We start from the raw sequence: 23,080 nt of genomic DNA, 5'->3' as shown, positions 1-23,080 counted from the left end.
AAGCATTCCTTTATGGCAAAAGGGTTTTAGTAGTAGCGACTAGAAGTTTGTACTGCTTTTTTTTACCTTGACTATTACAATCACAATTTGTACGATGTGCAGGGAGTCGCAAGTTTTTTGGATGGCCCTTTTACAATGTTTTTTTCTCACGGTTGAACACAGTATGCAAGCAGGGAGGGGAGGGGTTGGGGGACAAAAGTGCCTGCACCTCACAACTGCTCCTAGTACAGTAGTAGCATCGTCCTCCCCACTCGGTCCCCTTTACCCATCTCGCCCACCCACCCAACCACCCACACCCCCACCCACGCCCCCACCCACACACACACCCCCCACCCACTCACACCCCACCCAAAACTTAAGGACAACTGATACAGAGAAAATATCTGGTTTCCAAATATAATTTATTTATATTAATTATCTTTACCAAATATATACAGTCAACCTTAAACATGTACAATTAAACAACTGCAAAACAACTGGAAATTGGAGGCACACTATCTTTCTCAAGAATGAATAAACTAAGATGTAAAAATACTGTCATATTTCTAGATCTTTCTGTACAAAGTATTGAGGACTTTTTTGTACTATAGTAAATGTCTGAAAACCAGCAACCTGTCTTCCTGTTCCTTTTCACATTCAAATACAAACTGATGTTATACAAAGGTAATAAAAAAAGGGGGAAAAGGACGGTATATTTTTTAGCAATTGCCTTTAGTAAAACATAGGAGACTTCCATTAAAAAAATATTACAATATTTCAATATTACAAAATTAAAAACAAGGCATGCACAGTGAAGTAGTCAAAATACTATTTTAATAATTAAAACAATTTTTGGACGGTAATTGGTAGTTGGATGGAATATACAATTTTCATTAAAAGTACCTTAGTCACCTCAGTTACCTTTTGAAAATTTGGTGGTATTTTAGTGGGAATAATTTTCCACAATACCTGCTTGTAATTCCCCCTTATAATGTGGCAATCTAAACTGGATTTAATGTTGGGTTAAACCCAAGTGTTGACTGACGGCTTGTGCGAAAATATTCACAAGCTTACTCGGTGGGACTCGAACCTCATAAGTTCAAACCTACAAGTTTTCACAAACCCACGAACCCACAAATTCGTATATAGTGTTCATGAAATTACCAGCATTGGGAGGTTTGTCCCAAATATTTAATACACTAATCCAAACATCTGTATCTGTATCTGTATCATATAGTCGGCAAAGCATCCCGGGGGAACATCACACCAACTTGATGCATACACATCCTTCCTGCCTGAAACACCGGGGCGAACCCCTTCTCTTAGCGATAAGCGTTACTGGGCTCTTTTACGTGCGTTAGGCCTTATACAACACACGGGACCTACCAGCGTTCGCTCACAGTCAGCTGAGCTTTGGTTAAATCACTGTACTTGATTGAAGTTCACATGCCATCTGAAACGACCCTGTCACACGTTTTGACAAATCCTCATCATCAACAACCCTTTCCATGTCTTGAATAGATCAACTATTCCTACTACCTTCTGCCGATAGCAGCAGCAATCCTCTGTCTACTGTCTGACATACTCCCATCCCTCGGCCGACTAGCAGGTGGCTTGGCCTGCCCCGCATTAAACCCAATATTGATACTACTGGAAGCTATCTTATTAGGAGAAGCAGGTGCCTGGCCCGCCCCATGCTTCTGACCCTGCCCAGGCGGCATGGACCCGGTGCTGGATTTACGAGTCGCGCCGAAACTGGAGTCGGACTTGTGTGACTTGGTGCTTGAGGCAGGCCGAGGGGTACCGGTGAGGGTACCGGCGAGGGTGCCGTGACGCTGGTAGGCTAACAGCTGCTCCCTGGCCTCGCTGAGGGATTCTGTCAGCTCAAAACGCTCTTCGCACTCTCGACGGACAGTTTCTTGTAGAAAGAGTATCTGAGGATGGAGCAAAAGCAGAACATCAGATGACAGGAATGACAGGAAAATGATTGGAAAGTGGATACAACTGCGAGCTGAAACTAACAAACTGGACCACAAAGATGGAGCTAAATCAGGCTACAAAATTCAGAAAGTCATTCTACAAAAAGAAATACAATGATGACAGAAGGACAGGAAATTAAGAAAATATTTAAGAATCACAACTGAGAAGTCAAACATACAACCAGGAAAAAAAGTCTTTCTACTGCACAAATCTGTCAGTCAGATGTTGAACAGTGGTCATGGTCATTGTGGCGATATTCTTCCTTATTTTTTTCTTCTTCAAATTGACATGAAAAAACTAGTAACCATACAATGCAAATCAATGATACAGAGAGACAGCAAATAAAAGAGGCATGTAGACATGTGACCAATCTACCAGGTCATCAGTTGCCTGACAAAGTCCGACCGTGTCGGACAAAACGTAACTCAAGTCCAGTATTTGGATTTATTTTGTTTAATTTGGGCACGTGTGGTCTAGCGGTAGAGCATAGGATTCATGATCGTGAGATTGTGGGTTCGAGCCCCGCCATGGCCATGCGTGTTGTGCCCTTGAGTAAGGCGTTTTACCTCAATTACTCCTCTCAACCCAGGCGTTAAATGGGTACCGGTATTATTCAATGCTGGGAAGGTAACAGACTTGCTGTGGAGGAGGTGTGGCGATCCCCCCACAGCAGCATATGAGTCTGGCCCAATCGCTAATGAAAGAGAGATGGGCACTCCGTTCCTGTAAACACAGGTTCGTCCCCCTTGTTTATTTCAATAAACAGCAAGTCAGATTTGTACCTCTTCCTTTGACTGTGCCAATGTGTCCTCTATTACTCGGCTCTCATCTCTGCTGGACATGAGGTCCTGCTCAGCTTCCCTCAGCTCAGCCTTCAGGCTAGCCACTAATTCATCGCTCTCAGATCCTGCCTTACCTAAATCATAAAAAAAATTGGAATAACAAAGTAATAATAATAATACCGGAGTCTTATATAGCGCACGTATCTACCAACAATTAGGTACTCAAGGCGCTGGTAATGATGTCTATTTTCAAAGACAGGTAAATAAAGTTTATGAGAAATGTGGGACCCATTATGTAGCACCTTATAAGGGTTTGCAAGGTGCTGCGGCGCATATTGCAGCCACTGCCAGAAACACCGGGGGAAACCCTTTCTCTTAGCGATAAGTGTTACTGGGTTTTGTAACGTGCATTACAAAACACACGTGACCTACGGCTTTACATCCCATCCGAAGGACAAAGCAATAACAGTAAAGTGCTTTGCTCAAGAGCACAAGGATCATGTTCCTCGTCAGGATTCAAACCCATGTACCACGGCACACGAGTCGAACACCGTAACCATTGGACCACAGGGCCCCCCCCATATAACGTATAAGCCAGTAGGTTGAAGGCACTAATTCCCCGTGCTATTTTTGAGTTTCATCCCGAAAAATACATTCCTTTTAAAAATTTCTATTTTTCTAGTTCTAAAATAGTTTTTCACTTTTGAATGAGACATCGATCGGAAGAAAATCGGCCCACGTCTAGTTAATGAATTATTACTTTACAATTTCAAAATATTGGCTTCCAGACAATAATTCTGTTCTCGCGTGGTTGACTGGTTCCCGCCCCACAATCAGTATCAATAATGTATGGACCGGGAGCCAGTCTGCTCGCAAAGCGATCTGTTTGTGCCCAACATAAAAACTTTTTTTTTCCAGAGGTTTGCGGACATCCAACGCAGGAAAAGGAGTTTTATTGGTTGGAATATAACATATAAGTTGAAAATATTGTAAGAGAACAAAAAATCAAAAGTGTTAGCAATTAAAAAGGAAATTGATTTCAAACAATGCAAAGAGATGAAGAGGATGGATACCTGAAACTGAAAATATCCCAAAGAGCCAAATTTTCCTCAACGCATTTATCAAACCCATCTTATCCACATATTTTTTAATAGATGTATTTCTGTTCAACTGTACTTTAAAATTAGCACAGAACCACGCCTTTGCAGACAGAAGCAATGGGGAAAAATCTCCAAGTTATTCATTATATTTTGTACATAAATTCTGCAGTCAAAGGTTTAAGGTGTGTCTTGAAAATAATTGCCCTCAACCTCAGTACCTCTGTAGAGCGCCATGGTCCAGTGGTTACGGTGTTTGACTTTATGCACGATGGTGCGTGGGTTCGAATCCTGCCAGGAACATGGTGTTTGTGCCCTTGGGTAAGACACTTAACTACAATTGGTATAAATGGGTACCTGTGAGGGTCGAAGACCGATTGAGCACTGATATCGGCTGCCACGTGGTCTCATGGCCTGATGAAAGGGGTAATAATTGATACGATGGAAAGCGCTATATGAGCACTACAATTAATATTAGTAGTATCCCCTCCAATCTCAATCTTACTCTCTACTCTCCTTGTCTTACTCACCAAGTCTGTTCTCCAGGTCCCCAATGACTGCTTTCAGGCCCTGAACCTCTCTCCTAAGTGACTCCTCACCAGTCGATGCCTGCGTCTTGAGGGACGACACCTGTTTCTCGAGTTGGCTTAGCTCAGACTTATGTCGTGAGCTGAGACTCCGTAACTCAGCTTTGAACTAAATTTTAAAAGAGCCAAAACTGATTATGAGCATATATATGTGATGCAATCAAGCTAAATGAGTCGCTTGTCGACCCTGGTAATTTTTTTTTTTTTTTTTACAGATTTGAAAAGAGCACAATCTCAGCATTACTGCTGTGAAAACCGCATGCTGGTACCATCTTTAGTTTAAAAATTATGGAAGTCCGATCACCAAGAAATGTGATGAAGTGATGTGATGAAGTGGCCCTATTTTGGCCTGAATCTCCAAATGAAAGTTCCCAAAAAACGACTCAATCTGTGCCGAGTTCCTTTACTAACAGGAAAATGAACATTCTTATGTCACTTATCCAACACTGTCATAGACAAGATGGATCATAAGTCCTCACAAGACAATCATAAGTCGCAATCCTAAGTGAACTCAAAGCTGTTCAATTGTTCATCTACTGTTACTTGTGACTGGACTTGTGAAGTACCTTGTGACTTGAAAGGCCAATGCAATGTAATTTTTTTTAATGCAATCTTTGAAAATGCACCTGTTTACCATTTTACCCTATTTTCAATTTTCGTTTTGCCATTTTCCCATTTTGGTGCATTTTTTTTGTTTATGCTTATGCAAATTTTCATATTCATGAGCAACAGTGTGATGTCATTTCAGGCAGAAACCTCAATGTAACAGCCATTTCAGCACCAAAAGTTGCCAGAATTTTGAATTTTACCTTGTTCTCTTTCTCTTGGAATTCCACCTTGTATTTATCGGTCAGCTCTTGATGCCTCTGTTTCTCGATATCCAACTCCTTAGAAAGGGATACAAATCATCAGAGTTAGGCAAGAATGGTTCCACGGGATGAAAGGGCTGGAGTCAACAAAATTTCACAATTTAATTTTGAAAAAGTTAGTTGCCCAGAGAACTATGGAAAATCTAATCAATATTTTCGTACTATTCGGAAGGCTTCTTTCATCTTTGCTTCCATCTCTTGCATTTCTTGAGCGTGTCTTGTTCTCTCCTTCTGCAACGTGTCATCCATCTGCAAACAGAAAAAAAATCCCCAATGTACATGAATTCCACTGTAAAAAGGTCTGAACAACGTACAGTCGAATTGCAACAGGTGATACAACGGAACACTGCAGATTTAGCCATAACCCCTGCCCAATTCCCAGTTTTGCATCATAGCAATGCGTAAGGAACACATGTCAGAGTTTTGTCGATCCACTCTGTTAAAAACTTGTTTGCACTGAATTTCAATAATGCAAGGCCGTGTCTGAATTCAGTATTAAGTAAATGGCTATGGCAAGTTATCCCTTAGCTTCAATGGTACTTGGACACGACTGAGACATCTGCTTTACAAACCTTGGATGGCCATCTTTCAGCATCTATGAGTTTCTGCTTGAAGCTTTCTCGGAGTTGCTCAATGCGATTCTGATGAGAGGATATCATGAGTTCCCTGACAAAAGCAAAAATACTTTTGAAACAGACAACAACAACAAAACCTAACTGCTACTTAGTGTGAAAGTCACAGACCAGAGGTAGATTTTGAGTAGAAATTTAATTTGATTGAATACTTTTACTTCATGGTATCTTCAATAAAGCTAACTTATTACAATATGTGGTGAAAGTTTGGGGTGGGGTAGCCCATGCTCCTAAAACCTGTCTAGAGAACAGTAACCAGGAAAGTATTTTGGCCTTTTCACTTTGTCTACCTTGAGCAGATTATTTGGACACTGGTGAGCCATACTTTTCCATTTTACATGAGTAATGCCTCTTAACCTTGGTCCAAATCATAGCTGAATTGTGCTGATGTAGAGCACAAGTCCAATCTAAGAGCCCCGTTAAAGTTTTGGCAGTGTTTAAGGGACTACCAAAATCCTTGGACACGACTTGGTCAAACACAGATTTTTGGTAGTGTAAAAGAGCTTTTATTTTTGGCAAGAACTTTTACCTTTCCGTCTTGAGTGCATTACATTCCTCCTGGCTCCTCATCAAGGCTTGTCGTATCTGATCCGTCTCTCCCATGGACAGTGTCGCCTGTCGTTGGATCTCTTCCTCCGCTCTCTCCTTGTCACGGACACGCTGCTCCAGCCTGCGGTAGTCAGCCAGTGCCGACTGAAAAGAATATCATGCATCAAATTTCAGTATCAGTTTGACTGTGCGTTTTGGAAATCCTAATTTTATAATCAAGCAAAAAGAGTGTGTTTGGTCTCTGGCAATGAATCATAAAAGATTTGATTTTCCAAGTTCAAGATTTCTTTTGTGGTGTCTTTGATGGTTTCTATCGCATATGTTAACTGCTGTAAATCTAGTCAAAAGAAAAAGCTTCCTATGTTAAACATCTTAAAATGTATTTCTGCACCTGTTATGAAAATAAAACTGCTGTTTCACCTGTTGTTCAAAAACAGTAAGCCAGAATGCAACCTTACCGTAGGAAAAAGAAATTCTCTGCTGTTACTAAAAACAGTATAAAGCCATTAACTATTCATTCTCACAAAGATTGGGTTTGCTATAGTTGGCATATATTTTCATCAGTGTAAGGTTCAAGTGACACTGTGGATTACAAAGATCTTCATTTTTTCAATTCATCTCAGAAACAATCCAAGCTGAATTACATGGAAGACTTCAGATGACCATGGAAACCCTTTGATTCAAGGAGAGATTTCTGCTCACCTGCAGTTCACTGCTCTTCTGTTTGAGTTCGTGCTGCAGTTTGGAGGACAGCTGTTCAGAGATCTGTTCCTTTCTTCTCTGCTGTGTCTGCTGGTCCTCTACCTCCTGTGTCTTGCTCCTGTGTCACAAAAATAGAGAGATGGATATTTGGATTTAAGATTTATCAACCTGACATTGGGAACTGACGGTGCCACCAGGTAGGGAAACCTCCAAGTACGGGTGAGTGACTCTTCACAGTTAATGTAAATACGTAAAATTACTAACTTTTGGATAGATCAAGCATAAATAGTAATTCGCAGGTTGCATTTGTACAATCTCAATGTCTGTAGTTGAATATTGATAAGTGACTTGCGAGTGACCTACACCCTTTGAGATTTAAATTTGAAAAACATCTGGTACACTGACTTGCTCAGAATGCTTGGCACATATTAACTTTGAATTCTCCAGACCAAAGACACTGTTGCTAATCACATGATTCAGGGCAAGCTCTTGCATAGTTATGTAAGAGACGCTCACCACCAATACATCGTTCACAATGGGTGAGAATGGCACATAGTCACCAGACCATACCAGAGCTGGGGGTTGCTGGCATAAGGCTTGCCTTGAATCACATGATATAGTAACAGTCTTTTTGGTCGGGAGAATGCAAAGTTAAAAGTGCAACGCATTGGATTAAGTCAGCGTTCCAAACTTAATTCAGATTTAACTCGCAAATGGCTTATTATAAAGCAGTGTGTCACTCCTAAGGACAATCGCATGATGCGTGCAAGACTGTATACTTCATAGCAGCGCTAACCTCTGTTCCTTGTCCTCGCATGGATTCTATTTGGAGGAGCGCATTGATATAATAACAGGAAAAGTTTCCAAAAATGAAATTAGAGTGAAGCTTACTTCAGTAATCCTCTGAGTTCGGCTGCCTCGGTGCTCAACGTTCTTTGCTTCGTAGTAGCTTCATTCAATTCCGTTTCTAATCCTGACAATTAAAGATGTACAATATGCCGTTTGACAGTGTTATGCAACAAAATGCGAAGATGTCATCAATGACATCTGAAAATGGATGTCATTGATTGCCGTGCTGCTGCTGTAAAAGGTTCAAGGTCAACGTCGGCCCGCTGCACAAGCAAGCAGAAGGGCTTGGGTACAAAACTAACCTAAGGTAGCTTGCAATTTTTGGGGGGGCAATCACTGAGATGCTGTGCTTGGAAACTGATTTCAGTGTTTTAACCACTGTATAGATTCGGATGTAATAAATGAGGATAAAACTGGCTCCTTACTCTCTATCTGTGACGTGAGTTGTAAGCATTTCTGCTCCTTCTGTTTGAGTTGTCCCTCAACTTGCGTAAGTCTCTCCACCTCTGCCCGGGCATTCCTTAGATTTCTCTCCATGCCACCCTGGCCGTTCTGCCAAGAGGTTCTCTCTTCTTCAAGTCTGGATACTTCGTCTTTTAGTCTCACAATAACTACAAGTGAAGGAAGAAAGAGGCTCACTGTATGTATGTACAAACTTTCATCGAGTTTACACCTTACGGACTTCTTTTGTCTTACACAAATTGTTTTTTGAGGAAACTGCAAGTTACCATTAGCTTCTTGTGAGCACACTGTCTGGACAGTATGCCTCAGCTTATTGGATGATTCCGTCACAATTTTCCCCATTTGATGAATGAAAGTGTGGATGTTCTGCAGCTCAGATCTCTGTTGCTGAACAGCCGAATTGACGCTGGGTAATCTCGTCTTCCAGAATTCTTGCTGCTTCCTGAAAGAGATAAAACCAAAATGATTTAATATCTCCGTGTTTTAAGGCTCATGTTGTATAAAGTTGGTGGAATTTTGACTGCATGTGAACTGTTATTACTAATATAAAAATATTACTCGATGTTATAATTAAAACTTACCTCAGTTTTTCTGAAGTTTCCTCTTCCTCCTCAAGTCTACTTTGAAGAGTCTTCTTGGATTCTGCCAACTCTTTCAGCTCCGTGTTTTTATGATCTACCTCCTCCATTAAACCTTGGATACTACAGAAAAATGTGCACAATTTATGAATGAACATGTTGATGATGTCATCTACACTAGTTTAATTCAGCACACACTTCACGTAATTGTATACATTGTGTTTGTAAGCTAAAATGGTGAGAGACGATTTATGTCTTCCTTACGATTTGTCACGTTCTTGGGTTGTGAAGATGGCAGCATCCTTCTCTTTCCTGGTTTTCTCCAACTCATCCTTGAGTTTCTGTTCTCGCTCTTCACTGCCTTCATATCGCGCCAACTCCTCACGTACCTTTTCAAGCTATTATGCAATAAATAAGATACATTGTGCTTCAGCTAGATTATGGAGAGAAAGTATTTGCTGGGGGATGGAAGTCCAATTTCACAAGAACATAAATTTACTGTTACTTTATAGCAGAAGCTCTTTGCCAGTTTTGGGTTTGTAAAGCAGGTATTAACGAGACTACTAATATTCAGTGCGAGTTTGAAAACAATGCTTCCCAGTGAGTCAATCAAAAACAAAGTAAAACAGAAAAAGTCCATTAGGAAATAAATTTAAATGTTACGCCTTGTGTACCATTCACTTTCCATTTCTGGATTATGCTTGGACTGTCTTTATTTATTGTGGTTTATACAACGCCTGAATAAATCTCCGTTATCTGATTGGTGGGTCGTTGATCACCATTGAATTATTTTGTCCAGATGTACTGCGCGGCAGCACGGCAAAAACAAAAGTTCCAGTCCATGGTTAACGGAAGTTCCATTGCACAGTCATAGTTTTGGTGGCTCGATTTGACCAATCAGATGACGAGCATTTATTCAGGTGTTGTATAGAGTACCTAAGTGTGACGTCATTTTGAATCGGGAAGTGTAGTGGAAACGAATGGAGTATGCACGTGTTGGTTCACAGGCTGAATCACGCGCTTATGTCTTTATACACACATAATTGTGCGTGTGATGTATTCACTTCAGTACTCTATAAAACAAATAATGAATGTTTCACATTCCTGCCATGGAAAGAATAGTTTCATGAGATGTCAGATGGAATGTTCCATTCCACAAGGCAATTCTGTCACCTCATGAAATTAAAGTTACCATTGCGCTCACAAACATTCATTCCTTGTACAAATAATTGTTTAATTTTTGTTAATTCATGGAAGATTTGTTTGGCATTTGAATTTTTTCGGGGGCGGACATATTTTTTTTTGGGGGGGGGCCAATAACTTTTACCATGCCCTCAACTGACCTGATCCTCCAATGCCTTGACTTCTCGATGGATCAGATAACTGACGCCACAAAACTGACAGACCGTCTCATCTTTCTCCATCTTCTGAATCTCCTCTGGGAGGGGGTGCTCCAAGGGAAGACGCTCAATGACTTTCTCATCCTCGTTTTTCATCCTTGGTCATTGGTTTCTTTAATCTTTATGGGAACAAGAAAGTGGAAATGTGGCAGTCAGTAAGTGAGGAAAAGTCTATCAGAAACTAAGTTAAACCTGCCAAGGACATCATAATGAATGGGAATGATGTCAAGAACTTGCATGTATTGAACTACCTTGGCTAACTCCCAAATAAAAACAAAGTGACTATTTTTATAGAAGCCGTAACAAGTTTTCAACAGCTAACTTTGTTATAGTTACAGAATGGCAACATAACATTGCCAATCTATATGTGGTTTTAAAGTCCCACAGCAATTGAGATGATAGGATAAATGTGCATTTTGAATGCCCTAGTGTATTTTTTTACTTTACTGTAGTGTAAATCAAATCCTATTTTTTTAAACTAATTTTTTTTTTTATTCATGGCTCTGAAAGATTTTTCTTAAGGGAAGTAAAGTCCGAGAACCATTTGGTTCAATAAATGTCGGACATATTCAACGTTGGAGTTTCTCCTGATGACAATCAGAGCACACTGATCGGAACGTCAGGTTCACAACCAACCAAATCGGTTTTTTTTTTAACCAAACATCTTCTCACAGGAGTGTCTTAACAATTATGCACAAAAAACCCAACGTAGTGGCACGGTAGCCGTAATGATAGCATTTTTCAACTGCTATCTTTACGCCATTACGGTATTGTAAAATCACCATTGTGCATCTATAATTATTTAGAACTACCCGTCCAACCAGAATGCTTCGAAAGCTCGATTTGTTATAGTTGTACGTTTGACTACTATACTGGGGATCTGGGTTCAAATTCGCTACCGCGCTAGCGCGCTGCTCATTTTGTTTTTTTTAAATAGTGCATTGTTTTCTTTACTTTCATGTTTTTAATCAAATCGTTCTTTATATTTAAGTAGATTTCTTTTCGTAATCCGTAGCTTTGGAGAATTTTTTTTTAAAGCGAAATAAGGTCCAAACTCAGTTAAATGACAGTCTGGTTCCAACAGTCAAAGATCCTGACATTTTCCACCAGGTCCAAGGTCAGGACCAGACGATGCCATAACGAAGCAGCTGAAAATGGCGTTACAGCTGCCGTAACAATAGCCACTGCGAAAGAAAAAATACCGACGCTCGTTCATTTTTTTTGTGTCGTGAACTTCAAAGTTCAAGTTGAGGTTGATCCTCATTATTTGGCAAGGAATGCTGTACAGAACGGCCCATTTTGACCTTAATAAATACAGAAAAAGAAGCATGATTAATTACAATCCTCTGTTACCAACTGCATAAGTCTGATCTCCTTGAATTTTCCCCCGCAATTCCGCCGAAACTAGACAGTTTATACCGCACTGGAGGCCGCCATTTTGAATCCAAGGAAGTTGTTATGACCTATGTTTATGGGTCCTACTAAAGCGCGTCAACAAGCGTCAACAAGCGTCAACAAGTTTTAGTAGTCGTTAAGTGCGCGTCAACAAATTTTTTATAGGCCTTTGAACAATAAAAACAGCTTTATATGGTAGAAAAAGCAATAATGAACATCTTCTGCATATCAATTGAAGTTAAAATTACTTAAAAAGTGGATTTCCAGCGCGAAATCTACGACGAGTTTTTCGGTTTAGTATTGGCCGCCATCTTGTTTGAGATCTACATACTACGCATGCGTGGAGTGTACCATTCACGCATAGGGGTTTCTTTATACGATATGCTTAGCGATACCTCGTTTATTAAGAAATTAGGACAACTATTTTTTTTTTCAATTATAAATTATGCAAAACTTGGTCACGGTACTTGGCTAATTATTTGAAAAATATGCCGACTGACACGGTTCACAATGTCTGCCAAAAAATCCCAATGCAAAAACCAAACGAGGTTTCGCAAAGCGTATAGTATAAAGAAACCCCTATGTGTGAATGATACACTCCACGCATGCGTAGTATGTAGATCTCAAACAAGATGGCGGCCAATACTAAACCGAAAAACCCGTCGTAGATTTCGTGCTGGAAAACCACTTTTTAAGTAATTTTAACTTTAATTGATATACAGAAGATGTTCATTATTGCTTTTTCTACCATATAAAGCTGTTTTTATTGTTCAAAAGCCTATAAAAAATTTGTTGACGCGCACTTAACGACTACTAAAACTTGTTGACGCTTGTTGACGCTTGTTGACGCTTGTTGACGCGCTTTAGTAGGACCGATGTTTATGACCTACTTTCAACCCCCATCTGTTGTTTATCGTGTAGTTTCTGGCAACAAAAATAGAGTACACTTGCGCGGCCGCATCGGTTGCCATCAACTACAAGTTATATTTGATAAGTGGCGGAGAGTGGGATTCCGGAAGTGACGTAAGACAACAAAATCCGCTGGGGAATTTAGTACGTTCGTGATGCGGCTGCAGTATTACAGTATGCATGATGCATTGCGTGCAGTGTGCAGTGCACGCCTGCCAGCGCCAATGCGAAGCTAGTCATGCTAGTTGAAAAGGACAACAGGATGATCGAACTTTGGTAGAACTTTGACTTTAGTATTTCCCCTGTTTCCAAACCGCTACCATCATGTTCAACGGCAGAGGAAGCAGAGTGGCCACAGAGGAAGAGAGTAGGCTCCTTTTATCCGGCAAAAAGAGAGCCAGTTATTTAGAACGGAGGGCCCGATTGTTGAGCGACGCTTCGAGTTCGAGCTCTTCGCATGGTTCTGAGCCCGATCCTGACAGCATTGCGGGGATGAGACTACGAGGAAGCCCCGTGCCTTCACCGGGCGGCCCACGCTCAGGCGCGGCGGGCGCTGCCGGACAAAACTGCGGCGGAGATTTCGCGGAGGAGTGGAGTTCGAAAGGGGTGATTAAAGCATGTGAGGTGAGTAAGACTTTGATTTTTATAAATTAGTTGATTGGATTTGTATTACTTTTATTAAAATCCGAAGATATATGAGTTAAACACGGTGCTACTTTGGCTATTTTACAAATTAGTTAAGTGATTGTATGTAAAAGTGTTTTTTAATATAGTTTTTAAAGAATCGTTTCGATTATTAAAAGCCACAATATTAATAATTGGTTCTACGTTTATTCCTCAATTAACCACAGTTTTTTTCCGCACAGTAGGGCCTACTACTACGACTTGTAGTAGTAGTAGGCCTTAACTAATTTTATTGCATTAATATGTTTATTTATTTTTTTAATAATAACTTAATACTAGTCCTACACTTAAAAGTGTGTGTTGTAGCTCTGAAAAAAAATCCCGGATATTTCATTATAAGATCTATAATGTACATGTAGGCCTACTGGTGCCCTACTATTAAATGGACTTATTTTTAAAATGTCTATTTATTAAAGTTTAACAACTGTTACACATTTTTGCAATCTGCATAGATCTAGATCTTTGTTGATAAAGTTGAATTTAAGCATTTCAGTCTTCTACTAAATGCGTACTCATAAAAATAACATGCTTTATTATTTTTATTTAAAAGTATAAATTTATGAAGTGATCGTTTTCTTCAACGGTGCATTTTAAAAGGTGCGTATGAGTGAATTTATGATGGCTTTCACCGAACAAAGCTTGTTTACTTTCACAATCACATTATTAAAAGTCAAAGAATCAGCCAAACAAACGGCACCCATACATGACCTCATGAATATCATAAGATGTTTTAACCCCAGCACTTTTATTTACTCTCGTTGTTCCCAAATGAACCAAGTTAGCACAAACACATCAAATTTCACGTAAACCTGATATAATCGCAACAAAGAAGTATCAAAAACAGCCAAGGTTCGTAAACCACGTGCCCTAGGGAATCCTGCCCTTTGTTCCCATAGCAAGGCGTCCATCCATGCTCCATTGTGCAATAATGTCACGCTTCAGCGATCAACAACTATGGCCCATTTTATGCACCAGCTGTTCAATGCTCAAATTCATAGAATTTTTTTTGGTGCCCATATGTACACCATATTTGTGTGCATAGTGAATTTGCGGACAAAAATATTTCGTCATTGTTCTCGTATCATACCAGTAAATGAGATGTTAAGCTGTCTAGTATAGTATCTTCAATTTTGATTTTTAAAAATAAAAAAACAAGATTTTTAAAACTTTCAGTGACCTCAGTTAAAATAAACACCTGATTTTAAAGGACATTTTCTTACCTAAATTTAGTTTACTATCAACAAATGGAAAGGCATAATGAACTTTGGCCATTTGAAAATTTAAAGTGTGTGACATAAAATTCACATTTTTGTTGAAAAATCATATCCCAACATTACCCGTTTGCTACTCATTTGCATTTTCAAGCCTGAAATGTGATTCCCACTTCTCTAAAGTTCCAAGAAGCTGATGATGCACGTTAATTCTACACCAGCTAATTTGCGCTCCATAGCCTACACTTATTTTCATCAATATGTTAACGTTCATTGTACATTGTACATAATACGCAACAGTACATACTTTGCCAAGTCATAAACACCAACTCAATTTTTCATGTTTGTCATTTCCTGGATTACACGGCATATAATTCATGTACATGTACGCCTGTACAACCCATTGTACACCCCTCTGCAAAGTATTAAGCGTGGTAATCTGGGACAAAGATGAACCCTGATCAATACTAGCAGATGCCTTGATCCCACCAATGGTCAGTCCATAGCTCTTTGTTCGCAGATGTTTTGCTCGAGATCCAGATTTCCGGCTTGGTTTATTTTGTACAAGAACAGCGTGTCTGTTGTGCTATTCTATGCTTAAAAAAGATTGAATGTTCAGTATAGGGCCTATATCTGCACTTACTGGTAAAGCCACACGTTCATGATTGCTAAAAGTCCCATTGACACCTCTTGAATTAAAGGATTTTAATGGGGTCAAGCTGGATTACTGTATTTTAATAAAGGACCTTTCTGAAGGCCTTACTTTGCTTCAACTTTTTCAGATTTTTGTTATCAGCAATGTTTTGCCCAAGGGAAGGATGTGTTACGTTTAATGAACTCTCATATCCTGCTTAGTTCCAATTTTATCGAAAATCCTTCCGTTCCTACATCTGAAAATTTCCCAAACCGTCCTGTAATAATAAACAGGTGAACTTTGTATACTGTGTTAGTGGCCCATTCTCTTTGATAAGCTAATTATTCTTTTAGTGTTCAGTTCAATTATTTAACACTTTTTAAAAATATTTCACACTCTTGAAAATATGTGTTATTTTAATGCACACGAACAAACACGTTTATATTAAATCAGGAAGTGATGAGAAAAACATATTCTGTATACTTTAAGATCCGATGAAAATCTTGACTATAGAGGACGTAGAGCATAATTTCTGGCCATCTGCCAAGTTCTCATGTTGCTCTTAACCCAAAATAAATCAATAAAATTAGTGGTGTTTTTGCACCCCAGCCAGACCAGTGGTCCCAAATTTAGTTAGGAATGTCCCAACTTGGACAGTCCCAACAAAAGTGCAGTCCTTCTGTTTTGAGGCGTGCCATCGCACCCCCACGCCATCACACGCCTAAAAGTTTCCCGAGAAGTGCAAATAATCGCATGCCTGAATCCCTCAGTACCGCACACCTCGGCATACATTTACAGCATAATTTTACTTCATAATTTGTGAAAAATAAAGTATGTCAGTGAAGAGAAAGAAAGCCTTTATTGTAAACCAAGATGAATATTATGAAATATATCCCAGCTTGACCTTAGAATCACACACCTAGCAAAATAACTCGCCTAGAAAATCACACGCCTAGAAAAATCACACGCCTAAAAAAATCCAGGTGTGCTTTTTTTAACCTGTGATTTTCAAATCATCAGGACTGAAGTGTTCCAACTACATGTAGAAAACTTTAGTTGGGAATGGATTGTGGTCTTGTTAGGGCATATAACAGTTTTATTTATTTCTCTGAATTCATGATGATAGACATAGAGATCACAGGCATGCAAGGTGTATACTCATACACAGTATTGAGAGTCCCAAATTTTCGGACTAGGTGTACACTGTACTTCAATACAGAAAATGTAAAATTTACAAATGATGTAGGCCTATGATACCAATTACCAAGTTTCTTAGTAGGCTATGTAATGTATACATACACTTTTCTATCCTGGTCTAGAGTTTTATCATGCTTGGATAGTTTCTCTCACAATGCCCCAGTTACACTAGTCCCAGTTGACCATCTGTTGAAGTATTATTTATTCATTTCTTCTTCACACAATATCAAGCTGTATATGGCACCATGGCAGGTGTCGCTCAACCCCTGTGCATTTTGCAGGCACCAGTGTTAGGCCAAAAAAAAAATACTCGGTCTCTGGTCAGCGTGCGCGTTGTTTTTAATCATGCGCGTCAACCTTTTTTCTTCTTCAAATTAACACGGAAGCTACAACAGCGCCCTCTATTGCTGCGCCTCCTCAAATTGTTGTACCAAGGAGCACCAAGGAATGGGGAAATTGCACCAAGGCAAATGATAAAGGGCACCAAGGCAAATTATGGAGGACACCAATGTACATGTATAATGAGGACACAAAAAAGCAAAATAGTACCCACTTTGTCTGTACAATACAAGCTTGAAAAAAAAAAAGCCACCAAAAAAAAAAAAAAACCCGCGTCGCCGCATCAATTCTGGAACTTCGGTCTGACCAGAGACCGACTATTTTTTTTTGGCCTTATATCCAATTCACTTCCAACTTATTCTTGGACCTGTACATGTATAATTAAGGTGTCAGAAGTACTGGGTATGTTGTGCCCATTCTTGAAAATCACGCATTCTTGAGAATGGGCATGCACATTCTCGAGAATGGGCGCGCATTCTTAAGAATGAGCGCCCATTCTTAAGAACGAGCACGCGTTCTTAAGAATGAGCGCTCATTCTTAAGATTGGGTGGGAATATCACGTGCACAATTTATGAATTTTGCCCAATCTTAACAAACATTGCACGACATAATTATGTTAAATGAATTGTATAGCGGTTAAAAGGGAAACAATTCATATAAAGAGGAAAGAAAATGTGCTATGCTTTTTTCTGCCCACTATGAAAAGTTTTGTAATAACGGAGGACTGGGAACTAGTCTGGGAAGTGCTTTGTTTAGGCTAGACAAGTTACAAGTCCCTGCATGTATCATATGCGTGCCACGAAAAAAAACGATGTCCAGAAGCTGCCAAAATTGCTCTTTTGACTAGATAGAATCCAGCTCTGCGACGTTATGGTGGGATGTGAACAATAAATTGGTGGCAATTTAAATGGGAAATAGCATTAGCACCATGGGATGTCGCAGTATTCATTCTCATTCTTCACATTCTTCATTTTTACGTCCCCCCCCCCCCCCCCCCCCCCGCTTTTATTATTCCAAAAATCAGAATTCTTTGCACTAGTATTATTATGTCTCTTATATTTTCCCGGCCCCCCCCCCCCCATATTAATACGCCTTTACTTATCATATCCACTCTACTTTTCAGCGCCTTGCGTTGCAACAGTATAATTATTGAGAATCAGTGAACGGGGATTCAGCTAGACTTGCCAAGCGCAGCCGGTGCTCGGCATCGACAAGACCGTTATCTTGTCGCGCATTCTCGAGAATGTGCGCTCAATCTGGAAGAGTTATTTTTTGCCAAGATTGAGCAAGGATCCAGTTGCACATTCTCAAGAATGTGCATGCCCATTCTCGAGAATGCGTGATTTTCAAGAATGGGCACAACAGGTACATTCAATTAGCGATAGACATTTTGCATAGTGGCCATTTTAGAGGGCAGTTTTTTTGCACTGCTGGGATGGGATTGAGTAGACCTTTTGTGCATTAGTTGTCAATTTTACAGTCAGTATAAGCTAAGGAATATCAGAGAAATGTTACGCTTTCAATATAAAGTGTACCGTATATGAAACAAAATCTGAAGTTTACAAATCAATACCTGTAAGTAGTTTTGGTTTTGTTCATTAACTAAATAGGCCTACAGTTTGCATACAAATTGAAAAACACATTGAAATCTTCAACCAATGAAGCATGTAACCTGATGACTGCAGAACACCTCTAAATCAAGAAATGATTCCCCACCTGTCTATATCCCAAGGGTCAAATCGTTAACGTGTACCAAAACAGTTGCCGTGGATATTCATGAACCTGGAGATACGAGCAGCGTACTCGAATCTTTATACCATTTTCACATTCTCATCAGGTACTGTCCTCTCCTAGTGTGAGATTGAGTTTAGGGTTTCAGTTCCTTTTCCCCAACCGGGCCTAGTGAGTCATTTTGTTTCTATAAGGCCTGCCGGGCTGTCAAGGACCTCATGCTATCGTTGGATTGGTTGACGGCGGAGGACTTGAGAGGAAAGAGCAGAAACTGAGACGGGTTTTGAATCGGAGGGTATTGATGGTGCATGCTGTGCATGAACGGTGGTTCAATGCCACGTACAAAGCTGGTTGGATAAGCTTGGAAAAAGCATTGATAAAAGTACGACGTGCACTTTGCAAAATGTAGAGCTACATGTGTATACATAGCTTGTCCTGAAAGAGCTGTGTTTATCCATTTACCCTACCCCAACGTGGGGTGCAGTGGCGCACCCAGGATTTGGTTGGGGGGGGCTCACATTTTTTTTCAAAAAATGTTGCCCAAAATATTTGGCCGCGGAAAAAAATTGGAGGTTTTTTTGAGGGGGCGAACTATTTTGGCATTGGTGGTGCCACTTATACCTGTAATATACTGCTCGAAAAAAGGCCACATACATAATCACCAAGGTAAAATCGTGGGACTTAGAAAAAAAATTACCCCCAAAAAGCACTCTCTCCCCCCCCCACCCTAATCTGAGGGCATTGTCTGTGTGGCACTATTAGTCAGTGGCTTGAAATAAAAAATTTGATTTGTGTGGAGCAATTGTCCAGGAAATGTGTAATTGTACAAACTGGAGGAAAAACCCCTGACAAGTCATACTTTGGAATCGATGGAAACGTTGGCCTCAAATTGGATTCAAACCCAGTTCATGAATAATTATTATTATTATTATTATTATAAATCATTTCTGGTAATGAAACCAAGGATTCCTCAAAAGTGCCCTATGCACTGTAGCTCGCAAGCCTGAAGAAACCTGTGGAGAGAAGACAATGAGAAGAAATTACAGTTTTAGAGGTGGGAGGAAAAGCCCAGAAGAATATTCTGAGGAAAACCCACGGAATCAGGTACTAGGGACTGAAAACCCAATCCACATATTGGCCCAGGCGGGATTCGAACCCGGGTCACAGCAGTGGAAGGCGAGGAAAGTACCGCTACGCCAACCTGACTCTCCTATTGTCAGTTCCAGTTCTCCCTAATTTCACTGCCAGGTTGAACCATTAAGTTGTCACAGTTGTGTTCAGTAATGTTCAAAGTGATGGCTTTAAACATCTGCACTGTCTGATGTGTTCCTGTGACTCATGTCTGTAGTGAATTGTCAACAATGCAACAATGAGTGGTCATCCTCTCGTTGTCTGGTATTGTGTGCTTACTAACGTAGAGTTCATACCTGTATGCACAGTATCCAAGAGGCATGGCCTGGCTCAACTTGTTGCCTTAAATAAAATGTTTTAAGTTGTATTTCTAGCCTTCTTAACAAGATAAACTTTCTGCAACTGTGTAAAACACTACATGTAGGATGTCTTTCTTTAGAATGCATGAATCCAAGCATGTATCCCTCCCCCCCCCCCCTTCCACCCAACCATCTTTCCCAAGAGAACAATAACTCATGGCAACATTCTGTAACCTGCATCCATCACATTCACACACAAGAGCCTTTTTCATTAAATTCAAGTCTTCATAATCAAAAGTACCGGTAGGCACATAAATTTACACATTAACGTGTACTGGCACAATTCACACCTACTGTACATGTACGGTACATGTACATGTATCCATTTATGTCTGTGTGTTGGCTGAGTGTGCTGAATACTTGCACACTACCTCAGTTCATGGAGGATTCCTCCATGGTCAGTTGTACATGAACAGTCAATACAGTCACCCTTTGAAATGCTGTTGTTCAACATACAGTGGAACACCTTTATAACAAGGTCCTTGGGACTTGACAAATTACCTTGTTATAACAGGTACCTTGTATTATCACTCAGTATGACAAACAAATGAAAACACAGAAACATAAAGACTTGGAGCCCAACAGTTCCTTGTCACAAGCATAGAGCAAGGATTCCTTCCTCCATGCTCTATGTCACAAGCAAGATGTTGAAACAGTGCTCTTCTTTTCAGGGTTTGACTGTATTGGCTTTGTATGTCATTCAGGATCAGGCAACATCAGCCATTTAATCAGCCCACCAATTATCCTCACCCCCTGTGCATTAGGCCAAGGTGAAACTCAAGCAGATCGCTTGCTCCTGGCAATCATTCACCACAGGAGCTTTCACTCAGGGATGATAGTAGGATACCTGACCTTGTGAAATATTTACCTTCAAGCTTAGGTCAGGATACATGTTTGAAATACTGTTCCTATTAATATCTGTGGTTTTAAAACAGTTAAAGGGAATGTACATCATTGGATTTTGCTGTTATTTTCAGAAATGAACTATTTGAGGGGTTAGTATAATAGATCAAATATTGTTACACTGCCAAGTTTGAAGTTTTGTGTTCGAAAATCCTGGAAAAACCAAGAAAAACAAAAATGTTCAAGTAGTCTGGTTCCCTGACTCCACAAAAGATGAAATGAATCAATTTATAGATGCCGGAAAATTGTATGGTAAGGAAACCAGTCTAGCTGGCCTGCACCCGTTCATGAACATGTAACCAATAGCAAACAAAATTTGGACTGAAAAAAATGGTAAATTTGGAGCAGTAGTTGAAAAATAGTTAGGTTTTTCCAACGGTGGTTGGCCGACCACCGTTGGAAATTTATACAAAATACCACTTTTCTTGGAAATGACTTCACCCCAGGTGCCATAATTTTACAGGATGCATTAGACTTTCATTTACCAACATCCTAGTAAGCTATTTCGTAAAAATGTTGTAGTTTTGTTTTCCAATGTTTGCAAATGTTGTATATTCCCTTTAATGGAGTGGATATATGGTTCGTAATATGACCCCTCAAATTTAGGATTATCCCCTTATCAAGTGTAAGAAAGTGTCTTCCATTTAAATTGATGATGATTTTAAAAATCAATTTGATAAAAAAAATTCAAAAGAATATCCTCAAGATGTTTTGAAATAAATTTACCTTCTGATCCGGGTGTGTTTTTGGACCAAGTAGGCCTAAATGTTTGGGTTTGTGATACACTGTACATGTGTGAAAATAATCCACTAAACTTTTTTTTGTCATCTGAATTTTTTAAATATAAGCCTATAGGCCTACATCTATGTATCCATATGATGACTTGACTCAAATCCTCGGAGAGCCTTTCCAAAATCCAAACTCCTGATATATCATTTGACATCTGACGCAAGATCGCGTCATTCGGGCCATCGGTCATATCAGAAGCCGGGAGGGGGTCTGGTTGCTGGAATATTGGATTCATCAAGTCATTACGTTATGCCTTGTCAATGCTGACATGCTGGTATTCCATTGGATGCCTCACGTCTCGTTGCGTTACACCCAGAGATTTCACAGTTGGAGGCTAGGCGCGATCTTGATGAGTTGTTGGGTCGAGCAAAGATCAGGATAGGTCACAATATTCCTCACATTATTCCCTGGATTTAATAAACAAGTTGTAAAATTGAGAAATATATTAAAATACCATATGAGTTGCTGTAGTATCTGAGTATTTGAAGGCAGACTTGAAATAACATTGAAATCACAAATACATGTATGTTGGTTGAAAGTTAAGTTTATCCATATGATAAATTTACCTTTATTGTAAAAAAAACTGTATAGAGTAACATGTAAGTCTTAAACTACAGATAATTTCAGTGATAAGGAAAAACAAATTTTAAGAAAGGAAACTAAAGATATTGGTCAGATTGTGACAACTCCTAAAAATATGGTGAAGCAAAAATTCATTATGTAGTTTTGCTCATTTAGAGTGATATCTGGTACTTACGTATTTACGAAAAGCTTTTTTTTTCCAATGTAGTTTGTAAGCATGCATAATTACATATAACAGACATATCACCTTTTTTTTTCAAATTTGAGCCCCTCCCAAGCTGTTATTTATTATTTATTTATTTATTTTGTGCAATTGCTGAACTGGCCATTGTACTGGTATCTTTGATATTTGTTTTTAATGCATTTCAAGAAGATGACAACCAATTTTAGTCATTAACCTTAAACTGCAGAATAATCCTGAAGACAAAATATTTAACCTAATTTTTCACCTTTTTTTGCAGTATGTTGGATCTTTCTCTGTGGCACATCTACAACCAAGCAACAGAGCTGAGTTTGTGCGACTACAGCTTCAGTCTCTCCAGGTACATCTACACACAACTTCAGTCTGTCAGGGATGTATTCTTACAAATAACATTACCCATTTGCAGCCTTTCTTTGTACTCAACATACAAGATTTTTGCAAAGAAAATTAAAGATTTACAATGCAAGTCTACAGCGCTCGTTTTACCCGTAGAGCCTCTACCTATGCTCTACGGGGGGATGTTGGGGCTAGTTGCTTTTACCTATCT

At 39.6% G+C, this 23,080-nt stretch overlaps 2 protein-coding genes across 4 annotated transcripts in view; one reads left to right on the top strand and one right to left on the bottom strand.

The window, feature by feature from the left end:
- Positions 1-381: 381 nt before the first annotated feature.
- On the bottom strand, positions 382-11,940 carry LOC119745456 (leucine-, glutamate- and lysine-rich protein 1-like). 2 transcript variants are annotated; one of them, XM_038221806.1, is made up of 15 exons: positions 11,807-11,934; positions 10,410-10,585; positions 9,331-9,464; positions 9,070-9,189; positions 8,755-8,930; positions 8,452-8,637; positions 8,069-8,150; positions 7,178-7,295; positions 6,456-6,619; positions 5,867-5,960; positions 5,457-5,543; positions 5,235-5,312; positions 4,369-4,534; positions 2,742-2,875; positions 382-1,913 (listed from the first exon to the last, which is right to left on the bottom strand). In XM_038221806.1, the coding sequence occupies exons 2-15, from the start codon at positions 10,560-10,562 to the stop codon at positions 1,515-1,517; spliced, it is 2,091 nt and encodes a 696-aa protein (XP_038077734.1). In that variant the 5' UTR covers positions 10,563-10,585; positions 11,807-11,934; the 3' UTR covers positions 382-1,514. The 2 variants fall into 2 exon arrangements, with proteins under 2 accessions (XP_038077734.1, XP_038077735.1); XM_038221807.1 differs by having other exon boundaries at positions 1,515-1,913; positions 11,820-11,940.
- Positions 7,279-23,080, top strand: part of LOC119745454 — a 47,341-nt gene continuing 31,539 nt past the window's right edge. Inside the window, exons 1-2 of one of the 2 annotated variants that reach the window (XM_038221805.1) lie at positions 7,279-7,396; positions 22,793-22,873. Coding sequence is in view for 1 of the 2 variants with exons in the window: in XM_038221804.1 (XP_038077732.1) it covers positions 13,095-13,394; positions 22,793-22,873 (381 nt within the window). In the remaining variant the exon portion in view is untranslated. Of the gene's footprint in view, positions 7,397-12,770; positions 13,395-22,792; positions 22,874-23,080 lie in introns of those variants that run through there. The other variant, XM_038221804.1, reaches the window with a different exon arrangement.

This window comes from Patiria miniata, unplaced genomic scaffold (genome assembly GCF_015706575.1).
Source record: "Patiria miniata isolate m_02_andy unplaced genomic scaffold, ASM1570657v1 HiC_scaffold_7, whole genome shotgun sequence".
Lineage (NCBI taxonomy): Eukaryota > Metazoa > Echinodermata > Asteroidea > Valvatida > Asterinidae > Patiria > Patiria miniata.
Note: the sequence above shows the minus strand (reverse complement) of the source record. Positions and strands in the feature narration are given on the sequence as shown.

What these genes read in the sequence shown, in the direction of transcription:
- LOC119745456 (XM_038221807.1), bottom strand. Translation starts at nt 10,562, where the DNA reads ATGAAAAACGAGGATGAGAAAGTCATTGAGCGTCTTCCCTTGGAGCAC. An exon ending in GTGCTCACAAGAAGCTAATG is followed by an intron (nt 8,638 to 8,754) that starts GTAACTTGCAGT and finishes CTTCACTTGTAG; the next exon opens with TTATTGTGAGACTAAAAGAC. An exon ending in AATGCACTCAAGACGGAAAG is followed by an intron (nt 5,961 to 6,455) that starts GTAAAAGTTCTT and finishes TGCTTTTGTCAG; the next exon opens with GGAACTCATGATATCCTCTC.